This window comes from Cyprinodon tularosa, unplaced genomic scaffold (genome assembly GCF_016077235.1).
Source record: "Cyprinodon tularosa strain WSP-4 unplaced genomic scaffold, ASM1607723v1 ctg912, whole genome shotgun sequence".
Lineage (NCBI taxonomy): Eukaryota > Metazoa > Chordata > Actinopteri > Cyprinodontiformes > Cyprinodontidae > Cyprinodon > Cyprinodon tularosa.
Window position 1 is genome coordinate 92,735 of NW_024039688.1, and position 15,577 is coordinate 108,311.

Sequence of the window (15,577 nt, forward strand, 5' to 3'; positions counted from 1 at the left end):
CACAGCTGGGAAATACAGATCATGACAAAGTTTTATCCAGCATGCCTAGGTTACCCTTTCAATGTTTAAAAATGTCTATTAAATTAAGCAAACCGAAATCATAGCAAAACATTACAAGGTTTTGATAGTTTTGTTTTTGAGAGACACTGAATAATTGAAATTTCAGCTGACAATTGCTCCTGAAAAACTTAAAATGTGTCAAATGAAAGGCAGGAATTAATTTTTACTCATCTGATGGGTTGAAACATGAACCAGTTTGGTACTACATTTTGCATGCGATTTAATCAATATCATCTACAGTCAAAGAAAAAAAAATGAGAAGGGGAACATATTTTCAAAAGGTTGCTGGAGATGCAAAGCATATATATATATTTATATATATATATATATATATATATATATATATATATATATATATATATATATATATATATATATATATATATATATATAATGTTGACAGCTTATCTGCGCAGGCTTATGGCAGCCGTTTACATTAAAATCAGCTTTTCTGACCACCCGTAATTACTACTAAGATGTCAAAGAGGGGAAAATAGGAATTCAAGATGTCAATCAATCACATTTTGGAGTCAAAATGCCTTTTGAGATATCTCAAATGACATTGCCTGATTCATCATTTGAGGTTTCACACATCTGGAATTATAATCAAGATATCTCAAAGTTAATTTTAACTAGCCAAAATGACATATTTTGATATCAGAATTAGCCTCCTAGTGCTGTCACTGAGCTATCATAACAGGTACCTGCAGAATTTAGGGCGCTGGATGTTCTTGAAAAAGTTGTTTCAAAATGTCAAAACATAGAAAGAACTCAGCAATATGGGATGTGTGGCGAAAAAGATATATAAATATATAAATATATATATATATATAATATATATATATATATAAATATAAAAAAAAAAATATATATATATATATATATATATATATATATATATATATATATATATATATATATATATATATATATATATATATATATATATATATATATATATATATATTCCCTTTATATAGAATTCTGCGGTGAATTACTACGGGGAAGAAGTTCGTTTGAAGCCAGATATTCGAACTCTGCTGAGTTAGCGACACCTGTCTCACGGTCGATCCGATTGAGGAGCTCAGATGTCTCTGTTGCTCCCTCGTGGTTGCTTAACCTAGGGACCGTCAACAAACTTCTGAACTAAACAATCTTTAGAAATAGAAATAAATAAATTGTCTTCTGGCCAACTGAAACACAACCAATGGTAAATCCTGCTACTAGATTACATAAAAAGTATAATTCAGGATAGTCAAAATTTTGTTTTTCAAGTCAAAATTTTTCTTTAATATCTTAGAAGTAGTTATGGTTGGCCAGAAAAGCTGATTTTATGATAAAGGATGCCATAAGCCTGCGAGCCTGCAAGCAGGGCAAGAAATGAAGATATTACACATTTGAATTCTCTCTGCGCATTTGCAGATCTCACACAGCAGAAATAAAACAAAAATCAAGTGTGTAAAGAGAGCCTACCGAGAAACTGCTTGACTTGTAACCAATGATTTGTCTGTTTTTCTGGGTGTTGAAGCAAAAATACATCACACTTAAGTGACTCTGTGTGTTTACAGACCGATCTACACATTTGTCGATCTTAGTACACATTTGCAAATCTTAACACACATTGGTAGACCTGAATAAGATTTGTGGATTTTTTACACATTTGCAAATTAATTACACACAACTTAATTTAGATATTTGCAGATTCTAGTACAGAAAGACAAATCTCCTCACACATTTTTAAATCCCATTGCACACACCCAAATCTAGATACAGAGACACAACTCTACACGCACATTTGCAAGTAATTTTGCAACAATGTTGCTCCCATATAAAACACTATAATCAATCGTTCTCCTTGATTTAATGGAACCGACCGTGTAACCGGCATACAAATAAACACATTTGATTAAAATTTTTCACTGGCAACTCTGAATTTTGCATACTTTTTGTGACACACTTTATTCAAACATTTTATTGAGATAAACTATTGTCTAAAGGGCAAAACACAAACAATCTCTTTATTACCCCTGGTTTTTATTGTTTTTTATAATTTATATTGGATGATGTAAATCAAAATATATTGGCTGTATATTTCTATGTATGGTATGGGATAATATTGTTAGTGCCACAGCATTCTTCACAAAAAAAATCCTTCATATGTTTTTCATTATACTACTGGTAGGCTGAAGACACATCTGAATTTCCTCCATTTGAAGGCCTAAACTGGTGCGGATATGTATAAAGAAATGTATATACAAGGGTTTACTTTTTAAATACCACTTAAAGGTTTGGAAAAGTGGTGTGTCTATGAACTATTTTTAAGACTTGCCTTTGAAACATGTACAGACCATAGGACAGATGTTTCAGCTATGCAAAAACATAAATGGAAAAGAGATCCAGCAAGTATCAGCAGAGTACAGTTAGTAAGACCGTGATTTTTCTTTAAAATAAAATAAGTTTGAAATTGTAAATCTCCAATGATAAGATTTTAGAGTAAGCTTAATCAGACATGAGACTGCATATAAAAGCCTGAGTGAAGGTCTACATAGAGAAAAAACTAAAGGGTCATACAGTTGTGCTTTGTCAAATTTTCAAGTAAATTTAAACATGATTAAATTTTTGTTTGTTACTTTTTCAATTAATATAATGATATAAGTTGAGTGTATCCATTGATGCTAACTGCTGATAACAATTTAAATAAATCTTAAAACAATATGTATCCTAATTTGGACTCTTATCCTCTTCTTGCTAAGTATATAAAAGAAACACACACACAAAAAAGAAAAATATATCCACTGGGTGAGCTCTGAAAATTAACCAGATGGAGAATTAAATATAATCAAAGAGAATTTAATGTTGTTGCCATGGTCATTATCCTTGCATAGGAGAATACATGAGAAAACACCTAAAACAAAAACAGAAGATTTATCACCGATTATGATATAAACACATTCTTTCAATAGTACATAGCTTCAGTATTTATTGTGTGTGGCAGTGCCATGCAGTGACTTAATATTCATGTATTAGTGAGTTCTTCAAACAACTGTAATTTATCTTCCTTGCTTTCCATAAAATCTTAAAACATGCTTTCCTGTCAGCATCAAAAATATTTTTTTATATATATCCAACACAATGGACCCTCGTCTTTCTTGTCACTGGCACTTACATTTATATATATATATATATATATATATATATATATATATATATATATATATATATATATATATATATATATATATATATATATATATATATATATATAAGCTAATGGCATACTGGACCCCCTCTATGCCCTCTGCTCTTTCACCAGTCTGTTTCATCCTTCCTGAAATCCAGATTGCTTTGCTCCTTCTCCTCTTTTTAGCTGAGGCCTGCTGAATTAAACATTCCTCCAGCCTTTCCTTAGCACTTCTACATACTATATAAAATCATCCATCCCCCTCTATCCATTACTAATGGCTTTTCCAACCTAAACCTAGATCTGGGTCTGACAAATGTTAAATCTTGTTCTTATCTGGTATTTTCGTGCTCATAGGTCAGAGGGTTGCAATGAAGGGACGGCCAAGCAGAACTATCATAACAAAGGTAACTGTATTTGGTCATTTTCATTAAACATGCATACGAGGAAGCTAAATTGAGTGACTCTTTTTTATAGATTCTCATTTAAGGTTGTTGTTGTCATTAGACTTTAGATTTAATAGATTGCCATAGAGACTGATGGATATGAACAAGGAAAGGCTGAGGTAAAAATGCTAAAAAGGTTGAAACAAAGTACACTTTAAATAGCTAATTAGGTTTACCTTACAATGGTAGAAAAAAAAAACTTTTTAATTTTTCCAACAGTTATTATTCATTTCATAATTTGATCAGCATTGTGGTTAACTACCAGAGTTTTATGGTCCTAAGAAAATCAATTTTGACCTTACTTAACAATACTGTTCGAATAGAGATACAATTCTTCAAGCCTTACCTCCACAGAAAACCAATTCATGCAATTTATAATGGTTCATGTTTCTTGAGGTACTTAACAAGTGCACTATTTCAAACTATGCAATGTTCTGTTTTACAGTGGTACGAATTAATTCAGGACAATTTTAATCGGCAGCGAGCAAATGTGGCTAAAAATAGTTTGTGTTATTAAAATTACTTTATTTATACAGGTTAGCCCTTTGAGTCTCAGTTCCTCATTTATAAGGTTATGGTGTAGCTGGGCTAAAGCTGACTAAACAGAAAACAGAAGTACTCTATAGGTACCCACTCTGCTGGATATTCAAAGCCAATATTAAAGGTATAGTGGAGGATTTTTGTGAATTTTTGAAAAGACCCAGCCTCTCCAATAAAAAAAAAATAAAGCACATGCACAACCCTGTACCTGCTCCTGAGAGGGAACGTCTATTAAACACATGCAAGAGCATGCACAAGCTCATTTTTCGTTGTACACGCTCTGTTTAAAAGTCATGTTTGCATCGCTGTTTACTTTCCAATTACTGTAGGAGGACCACTATAACTTTAGGACAAATAAATAAACAAAGGAAAAGAGGACTGACAATTACTAATATTCAAATTCTGGAGTTCATTAACTGTTTTTAGAGATTACACTTTGCAAGCTGCACAGTTTTCAGTAGTTAGAATAAGATTAATAACCACAGGAAATAGAAAGTTTTCTTAGCTGTAAATTGCGTGATGGGGAGGTTTAAGCAAACCTAAAGGTGCGTTCAGAGAACACACACTTTCTGGGCATCCCAAAAGGTTCAACGCCAAAACTTGGAGGCTGGGTCAAAGATGCTTTGATGCTTCGATGCTCTGATTGTTGAGCTGCTCAGTTCTGTCGTTGCAATCTAAAAAACTTTAATGAGTTGGTAAAAAATAGTTTTTAAACAGTTTTTTAAGCAACAAATAACACTTAAAAAGGTCATCTGTGCAGTCAGTTTATCAGGATTATGATCCTACTCAAATATTCTGTTCTTAATCGAGGCGGCAAATTCCCCCTGTGTACTCGCTACTGGATTTCCCGCAACCATTCATAGCAGTTGCAAATGAATATAAAGATTTGTTATAATAAATGCAAGTAGAAGCAGTTTTAATATTTTCAGTAAATGTAGGTGTTTATAAACTGTTAAAACCACAGTTTAAAAGGAAAAATATTTTAATGGAGCAGTAACGATCAGAGCTTGCCTTTTTTTCTTTGTAGATAAAAAAAAATCTATTGTCCTGCTGGCTTTTTAAAACCTGTGGAGTTTATCCTTTTATATTCATTCATTTTTTTATATGGCGATAGCTCTGCAGAAACAATCAAAGCTTATATCTAGTGTCTGTATCTCAGAAAAAAACTTCCGGATTAGCTTTTCTTATTGATTGATGCAACTTGTCAAGCTGAAAAAGCTCTAATTTCATAATTTCTGAATTCCAGCATCAAATGCTCAGATGCCCCAACGCTAGGACATGATGAAGCTTTGAGACTCGGACAATCTGATACCCAGTGCTCCGACATAACAAAAGCTGCTTGATGCCCTCCAATTTAGACTTTGCATGTAAATTTGATGCTTTCACAACCAAAATGTGTTGGGTGGGAAAGCACCAAGATGCTTAAAATTGCTTCTAGAACCACCTTTAGAAGTAATCACTAACAGTAGTTGTTTTCTTTTGTTTTCATTCAGTCTTTCTCATTTTTATGGAAGCCCATTTTCACTTCAAGCATTGCTTTATTTTACTGATGACTAAGGACTATAAAAATGTTCCTGTGCACAGCTTCAATTCAAGGCAGGTGAAGACCTGAAAGGCCAGTGAAAACATATAATTATTTAAATTTTTCAAAGATTGAGATTTAAACCTTTTTGCCAGTGTTTGCGTCACTATTCTGCTTGTAACTTTATGCTAAGCGTTTGGTGTCAAACAGAAGGTTGGAAATCTAACAGCAAAAAATAACAAGGAGTCACGACACTACTACCATCACACTACTCGACAGTTGGATAAGGTATTGGTGCCTATGTGTCAATTTATATTTTTACCAAACCTGAAACCCTGGGTTGTAGACTAAATGTTCTACTTTAGACTAATTTCTATTGGTAAACAAATGCATTGTTGCTGTCTTCGTTTGCTTTATGTTTTTATGACAGTTTGTTGTGTAGACTTTGCAAAATAACAGCTAAGTAGTACACCTGAGCTGCATGAAAATATTGAGGTTAATGTTTTAGAAAGTGGATAGTAAATACTACATAGCAAAAACATTTATAGCAAAGAAAATAGAAAAATCTTTATACATTCAAGCATTTACATGCAGTATGTGATCATTGGCAACCCTATATCAAATAGTAATTCATCCAGGACAAATGATCCAAAAGGAAGCCTTCCTTCGGATCATTTAAATTGGTAAAACAAGAGAACCTTGTTACTTTTTTCTTTTGTTTTACTATCAGTAATGTTTATGAAAATAAATTGTGCATTTTGACTAGTCTATATCAGACAAAAATAAAAAAAAATTGAATCATTACACTTAAATTTGCCAAACTAATCTTTAACTATGCTTCTAAGATTCAGAAATTATGTGCATATTTCCAATTTTAGATGGTAAATTTTAGCGATGATGGTACATTTTTTTTAAAAATTGTAATTGTCCATCAGAAGACAAATAAAAACTAAAGTTTGAATACTGCTTTTGAAAACCTTTTGAGAACTGTTCAAATGGATATAATAATGCTGATGTGTTTTTCTTTAAACACAGTCATCTTTGTGTCATTTGGTAATGGAATGTGCAAGCAATTTCAAAAAGCTGTGAGCCGGTAATATAGTATAATGATAACTAGCACCATTCCATGGCTTTGTAATTATCTTTAACAGAACAGCTCAATTTCTTTCTTTTTTTAATGAGCCTCTTCCTGCTTCTTGGCTTACACATTAACCTTTCATAATCATATTTTTTTTTCTTTTTAAACCAGAGACCAAAATATGAAACTCTTCTCCACAATTTCCCTGTGCACATTGGTTTAGTTTCCAGCTTATGTTCAAAACCTTTCTGAGGTTTTGATGAGCCCTGGTTCAATGATCTGTGTGTTCTCCTTCTCTATTCACTCACATCTGCATTGCTTTTCAAAGTGAGATCAATCAGTGCTACGCATTTTCATAAATATTTTTTATTCTAAATAACAACCCTCAACTTGCTTTTTTGATTACAGTGAAATGCTGATTTGGGGCCTTTAAAATGCATTAATGGCTACCAGATTTGCATTTATATTGGATTTTTGCTCAGGCAGACAAGAACCTGAGATAGAGTTCTGCAAACAAAGACCAAACAGAAAGCACGCATCATCTGAAACACATTCGACCCCATAATAGAGTACAAGCAAAAGAACGAGAGATGCTAGTGTGAGCAAAACAGGCCACCGAATTTTTAACACTAATAAAAACACACCTTATTCAGATCAAGTCTGTCACAATGATAATATGCAACTACAGTAGCAGTGAAAGTAACTATATTGAGACTGTTGAACACTATATTGGAGATATATGTCTGATACAAAAAAGAAAGACACTTAACATCAGCATGGAAACAATAGTTATATCCATTTAAAAAAAATATAAAGCAAAAAGTATTTTAATGTAACCATCTAAAGAGAGACGGAAAGTGGGGCCTTGACGCTTTCATTCCCCCTGAAGGGAGAAAGACATTTCAGACTTCTGCACTAAAGACTGGAACCTTTTAATTCAGCCTTTATTTGTTATACAGGCACATTGCCAATGTTATTAAAGATGGGGCAGATTTGTTTGCCGCTGATCAAGTTGGCATTGTCCATACGTCGTACCTCGGGGGTAATCTTTCTTGATAAGTGAACCCAAAAGGAATGGGTTCTTTGTCTCTATACGAATCTGATTCAACCACTTGCCCCTACTAAATCATTGAGGCATTGAAAGCCCCTGGGGAAATTTACAAAGCGATTCAGTCCTCATTGGTTGTTAGAGTAGAGCACGACTCCACAATCATGCACCAGGGAGGACTGAGAGTATGTATTATTTCATTCCAACCAAACTACACCAGCTGATGTCACAGATTTCTTCCCACTCAATGCCTCAAGATGTGAAATGTTTTTATTCATATTATTATCAAAAGAAATAAAGACTTTTAGTTGCCTCTTTTGTATTTTGTGCTTTGAGTTTCTTTAATAGATGCCAAACCAAAATGACTTATAATTATTATATGTCAAAACCTAGTGACACTGCCTCTGATTTTAAAGTTAGCTGGAGGCGTTTACTTTAAAGAAAGATCACTGAAGTTCTTTTTGCCATTTTTTTTTTATCTTAAAAGTGTCTTAATTTGTTCTGAAAAAAATGAACAGAATAATAGGTCAGTCTCCTCACTATTTTTTTCTAGTGACAAGGTGCATGACCAGATTTAGTGATACAAAAGGAAAAAAATGTCCAATATTCCCTGCAAAGTGTGTTTTGCTCTGTGCTTGACCAGATAAGGGTAAGCTCGACCAGAAAAATATTTATAATTTAAATAAGTCAAGAAATGAGATCAGCAAACTATGTGAAAGTCTCTCAAAATCCCAGACTTTTCTGTGATTGGCTGTTCTGCTTGAGCTGCAGCTTGTCCGCACTATTGTCTACATAAGCAAGAAAAATACCAGACATGAACATGACTTACACTATCCTGCAACTAAGCATGAACCCAAAAGCAACCAAAGTTAAAGTAAATGATAAATGTAGAGGTTAAGTAGCTTGCTTGCCTTTTTGTGATATTAGTTGATTAGCCAACTCAATTTAACGTCACTCTTAATCTACATCCATATCCATATTTGCAATATTGCAATTGCAAGAACTGCATGGATTCAATATTTTATTGCTGTGGACATACTCACTGTATGCCATTGATACATTTTAAGTTTGCTGGACCTTACCTTGTCTTAATCCCCACATTTCATAAAATGTAGCAACTGAGATGCTAATGCTTACAGAGAATTAGAAGAAGACATTGGGATGATAGGAAGAAAAATAAAAAGTAAACTGAGGAAATCTTGCTTTGCCCAAATTTATTTAACAATAATGTGAATTGCAGTCTTTCCGCATACTTGTAATCCTAAAAGAAATTATAAAACATGGATTTGGTGACTTCCGGTTTTATGTTCTTTTAAAGCAGAACCAGATAATGTTCGGGTTGTGCTTCTTCTACAGGGACTTTTAAAATAACACTGTTTTAAACGATTTTAGCTCTCCAAGAGCTGCGCAGCACCTCACAGCTACACGTTCACTGTTAAGCAGTTAGAAGATGCATAAGAAGACGAAATGTCTGAAAAGGTGGGAAGTAATATACATTAATCAATGTAAACTGGTGTACAGCAGTCTGTCCTTGGAAAAAAAAAATGTTTAGATAAGTCTGACTCCCAAAAGAAAAATTTTTCTTTGCTCTCATAAGATGATTCCGCCTGTCCATGTTTTATAGCTACATGCTGAAAATCAATCACAGTAAAGTCAAAATAGTACCACTGAAATACATTAGTAGATACGGTACTCACAGGTCCAATGACACCACCTTTAAGGTGTAAAGGGGGATTTTCCGAATGTATTATCTAAATAACTGGTCCTCCTATTCGTCAATCATTCTGGGGAAATGTTTATGTAAGGCCGTCCTCCCTGCTCGTCCCGAAGTAGGTATCTTTTTCTGTGCATGCGCACTTTTAGGCGTGTATGTGTGGTGAGCTACGGTTTCAGACAGTCATTGAAGCTCGCCTTTCTCGTTCTTTGAAAATGGCAGAGGGTCGTAAGAGAAAAAGTATCTTTGAATGGTCTGAGAAGAAGAGAAGGGCTTCAGAAGAGAGAAACAAGACCAGAGTGTTTTTGGGAGATTGTTTTACGCAATGGCGTACACTAAAAGTACAGGTGGGGCCTCCCACTAATACCTCGGTTGCAATGTTTCTTATCGACAGGTAAAGTTTGGCATGCTATTTGGAGAAATCCGTTTCACATCACTGCTAGTAAAACCAGGAGAAATGGGCTTGTGCATACTCTCGCATGCGTTTAATAGTTGTTCCCTCTCGGGAACAGGTACAGGGTTGTGCATGTGCATTTTTTTAAAGTGGAGAGGGCAGGTCTTTTTAAAAAAAAAAGTGAAAATCCTCCACTACACCTTAATTTACGTTCACAATTCATATTTTCATTTTCTCTTCTTTTCCTCTTCTCAGAGATGTTTTCTTTGCAGTTTTTGCTGGCTTTATACTGGGCTGCCCTAAAGCTGCCTATTGTACCATGAGAACAAGAACAGAGCAAAGGGTCAGAGGCACAAAAAGTTGGAATTTTTGGTTTTCATTACATGCAGTAAGGGAGCTTCTTGCAGGTGCAGTTTGGGAGTCCACTAAAGAAAGCTGAGGTTTAAAGTCATGCAGATTGAGGTAATACTGATAATTATTAAAAAATAAATAAATAACATTAATTAAAAATAATATTTATAATGCACATAGTAGCCTGTCATAAAATGAAAGGACAAAAAGTAAAAAAACGTGCACAGTTTATTTTGGAATCTCATAGCAGACCACTTGGACGGGCAGATTGAGACTTCATGTAGTTACTTGTAAAGACAAGATCATATTTGCCCCTAGATTAAATCCTACATTAGACAAACTGAAAATATATCTGATTTGGTGTTATATGGTGTAGGGCTACAGTGGTGTTGGATGTAGGAGTTTGCCCTGATATCGAAGGATTGACGGTTCAAGCCCCGGCTCTGACTTTCAATGTCGTTGTGTCCTTGGGGAAGACACTTCACCTGCATTGTCTACTGATATTGGTCAGAGGGATCGGTGGCGCAGTGTACCGCAGCCCCGCTTTTGTCAGTGACCCCCAGGGCAGCTATGGCTACAATGTAGCTTGCCACCATCAGTGTGTGAGTGTGTGTGTGAATGGGTGAATGAATGTAGTGTAAAGCGCTTTGGTCAAGTCTCCTGACTTGAAAAAGGGCGCTATATAAGTACATGCCATTTACCATATTTCTTTTACTGCCTAACAGCAACTTTCTAGGATTAGCTTTTTTAAAGGAAGCTGACCACCACTTGACCCAGTCAGTTTTTGAGAAGAGCAGAGCATCAATACATGCCCAGTGCTGTAATATTGACCTGAAAAGTAATTTATTATACATAAAATTAAGCTAACACTTAAGTCAGTAGTAATACAGAGTGTAATACAGACTTTGTTTTAGTTGTTAATTTTTAATAAGCAGAGGAAAGTCCCTCTGTTTATTTTAAACAGTTTAAAAACTGTTTAAAATAAAAGTACATTTAAAAAAGAAAATAAATATAACATAACATAACACAGATATAAAAGATGTTAACATCTAATCGAATCAGTCAATTTTTTTTACTGGTGATCTGCCTCAGAGCCTGCTGTTTTTGATTGTGACCCTACCCTTTATAATCAGCAAACGGTCATATCTGAGTAATTTTAAATAACATACAAATTCCTGCCGATATTAAATCCAATGACAAATACCTGATAAAACTGATATTATTTACATTATATTATGTTTAAGTATTCATAGTATTGAAAATTACTCTACATACTTTAAATTAAGTTTAAGTAGCAGTGGTATATTTTTTTTAACTGTTTGTTCTGGCTCTCTTTGCATTTAACAGCAGTCTAGCCCATCTAATAATGTTCTCACAAACAGCTAAGAAAGATCGTCCAGTGTTAACATTTAGAGAAGTTGTTAGCTCTTACCTTCATACCAGCATTAGTTAAAAATATCCACTATCACATGTATCACATCGATCACACTCAGTTAGAATTGGACACCACATTTCATCTCCTCTGTTTTTCTTTTCCTGCTTAAAACTAAGTGTAAGTAAAATAGTTGTGTGTTGTGAAGCAAACATTTATGTTGCTGGAGAAAAACTACATCTTTGAAATGAATGTGAATATCTTTGTATCATAATAGATTCAAAACTCACTTTTAAACCTGATTTAAAATGTTTGTAATTAAGTTAAATAGTGTATGTCTTTTTTAATGTTTATAAGATCAAAGTTATCACTAAAGGCTTCCAAACTGTTTATGGACGAATGTGTTTTATCACACATAACCTATTGTCCTACAACTTGGTCACAATCAAATCAAACCACAATGAAATCCATAGAGTCATTATAGAAACAGAAATTCTAAATATGGGGGAAAACCATTAATTAAATCATCATCATCATCATTAGACAAACACAGGTTCTGGTTTGGAAGCAGGTCATTAAATTCTCAAATCTTTATGGTGTGTAAAAAAAAATGCTAAAGGTGGTGATATCCACCACTCATTTATATAAGGAATACCAAGGAGTAACAAGAGGGGCAATCCGTGAAGATTCTATTGTTTCTTCCAGAAAAACTTCATTTTCGGATACAGCTGCCGGGAGTAGAACTCTATTCTCCAGGCAGACAATCAGAACATTTGCCACCTATAATCAATTTAAAAACAAAGATAGAACTTATATAGTTTTAAATACTTCTTACACCTTTTCTGGAAACTGCATTAAACTTAAATTAATTGTCAATATGTGTGTAGTTCATATTAATTTTAACTTTTATTATATAAATTTTATTAGTTTTTAAAGACAATTTACTTTTTTCCAGGGACAAATGACAAAAAACATAATTTTTGCTCATTCTGGGACACTAACTGATCTATGTTAATTAATGTGTATCCTACCACATAAATACATTTTAAATCCCGCTTATTTAAAGAGACATTAGGGAGAATTTCCATTGGTGTCTCAGGATGTCGCTTCTGAGTAGCCACAAAAACCATCTTGAATATAACGCTCTTATTGTTTGCTAGATTGGACTGATTTAACATGGACGTGCTTGACGTCACATCCGCCGAACAGTGTGGCAACCTCTGACCGGGAGTAAATTCAGGAAAATATGCTACAGAACAGACTTTCAGCACTGATGCTCATAGATGCATCAGTGCTGAAAGTCTGTTCTTCACCAAACAATGATTTAGTTGTAAAGGGTCAAATGAAAGGGCTATTTTAAAGATATTTTTCAGTAAAGCCTTACATAATGTCTCTTAAACAGTCTTAAATTTGTAACTCCTAGCCACTATGATTTATAAACATAAATAGTAGACAAAATATTATTTAGAATATTTATTGTCACATAAACCAAATAAAGTCCACCTTCTAACTTCTAAGAGCAGTAATCAAAAGTGCTCTTAGCAAAAATAATGCTGCTTGAGCTTTAGATTACATTCCATAGAAACCTTTAAATAAAAAATCATTAGCCTGTCATGAACACAATAAAGAATATATAAAGAAAATGAGCATAATTTCTCTCTCAACTCTAAAACATTTACTTACCTTCAGTTGCTTGCGTGGGTTTAACTTGCATCTGTCTATGAAGAGACGTTTATACTACATTATAACCAAAGGAACCACTTGAGTTATAAGTACACGAGGGGTTTTTCGAAGCATCTCTAGAGGGTATCTATGTTGGGATTGAGAGGCAACCCAAAAAACGGATCACTGCCTTTGCTACTGGAGCTTTTTCTATTCCGTTATTTTATTTTGTTTAGTATTTTACTCTGTAACATGTGATTTTAAATGTAAGTGAGGGAAATACTTTAGTTCAGCATCAGTGATCTCACTAAAAAAGTAAAAGTAAGATAGATTTGAGTTGTTCTGTTTGACTCATAAAATTAAAGAATAATAGAAATATATCGTACCATGACAGACTCTATCTGCCATATCGATCTATCTATATCTATATAAAAGTGTGTGTAACAGGTTAAAACCATACACAGCTCAGCTCTTTTCAAGCATATGCTCTCAAAATAGAAATACCATTAACACAAGCATTCTCCTAAAAAGCATGAGTGGCATCAGTACGCAGTCTAAAAGTGAACTCACCTATAAATTTTATATCTGGTTGTAAATCCTTGGCGGAATCTTTCCACAAAGGACAGATAGCTCCGAGAGTGGTGGAAAGGTCCACGGTCAGAGATGAGCCAGTCATATTGCTTGGTGACATGTTGTTCAGCAGCCAATAGGTCCTGGCGAGTAGACTGAACTGTTATATGGTCCCATATAAACAGGAAGCAGATGACCTCAATAAACCTCCAGTTCATGCTTTTTTTTAAGCCGCTCTCTGTTCATTCTCGCTCCATTATGTGGAGACCTGATGGGATAGAAAAGAAGGAGGGGAGAGAGGGGATGGGGAAGGGATGTGCAAAAAAGAGATCTGTTATATGACAGTCTATATCAGCAGTACAAGAAAGTCAAAGAGTTAGGTTAATTGTATTCTGTTGCACAAATAAGAGTGCCCTTGTCATTGTCGCTTCACTCTGATATAAAGTGTGCTTATTTTCTGGTGTTCTCATGTTTTTCAACCATTATTCCTGTCTGCAGCATTGAAATGGCATACAACGCAGTACACAATGGGTGTTACTATTTTGCAGATCAGTAAGTGGTTCACCCTAAGCTATCTGGCTGTCTGTTTGTAATTGGTGTCATGATAAGCACTGACAAGGTTAGAAGACGGCTTTATGATATGTTATGACACTCTACAACCACTAATGTGGAAAAAGCCTATCTCCCTTTGCTCAGTGGTGTCAATTACTGCTGGAGGAATCTTTCATCTTTTGACATTGTTGAACCTTTCCATGCTTTCGCTGGCCAACTAGCATGTAACCCAGAAACTATATTAGTATTAGTATTATGACTATGTGTTCAGTAGGAAAAAAAAACATCTGAACAAAAGTATAAAAATACATAATAGAAAAACATTTCTACAACTAATATATCACAGATAAAAGATTTTCATCAGGGAGATCATTCTAGGACTAAGGCCTCTGGGCTTAGAAAAGCACTGAATGTTATCAAGTACTGCTGGTTGCATAAGATGCTTCATTTTTCATGGCTTATTAGACAATAACACAGCATAAAAGAGCAAGAAAAATTTGATGAGGGTAATATTTCTGTTAAGTACATGATGAATTGTTGGCATACTGATACAAAAGATCCTCTTTTGTTGCTTTATAGATAAGAAGAAAAGTGTGTAATTTGCACAAGATTGTATAAATGCATTTAAGATTTTAATGTGTAAGACACATTTACGTAACAATATGTCATGGTACCTGGAGTATGCAGCATTAGCTTAAACCTCAACAGGTTTAACTTTCAATTATGATTATTTATATCGGTTATAACAATAAACAACTTGATACCTTAAGTAATTAGCTTTTTATTAATTATAAAATATATTTATATAGAATCAATAACATTAACACTGTATGTGTTGTTTATGTTTAGAAAAAAATACTTAAAATGTATATATCTATATCTATCTATCTATCTATCTATCTATCTATCTATCTATCTATCTATCTATCTATCTATCTATCTATCTATCTATCTATATGTGTCCTTACACGGGATGTACCACCGAAACATAACCGAAGTTGCGGATATCAGAAAATCCTACTAATGGCTAGACAAAGTCGGACTGAAGGACAGCACAGAGGCACTCCTCATGGCTGCACAGGAGCAG

General features: G+C 34.0%; 1 protein-coding gene across 3 annotated transcripts in view; it reads right to left on the bottom strand.

The window, feature by feature from the left end:
- Nucleotides 1–15,577, bottom strand: part of LOC119776139 (BMP/retinoic acid-inducible neural-specific protein 1-like) — a 137,097-nt gene that overhangs the window by 88,983 nt on the left and 32,537 nt on the right. For all 3 annotated transcript variants that reach the window (XM_038274410.1, XM_038274411.1, XM_038274412.1), the window contains exon 2: nucleotides 13,939–14,206. In XM_038274410.1, coding sequence (XP_038130338.1) covers nucleotides 13,939–14,156 — 218 coding nt within the window. In that variant the 5' untranslated portion in view covers nucleotides 14,157–14,206. The remainder of the gene's footprint in view (nucleotides 1–13,938; nucleotides 14,207–15,577) is intronic.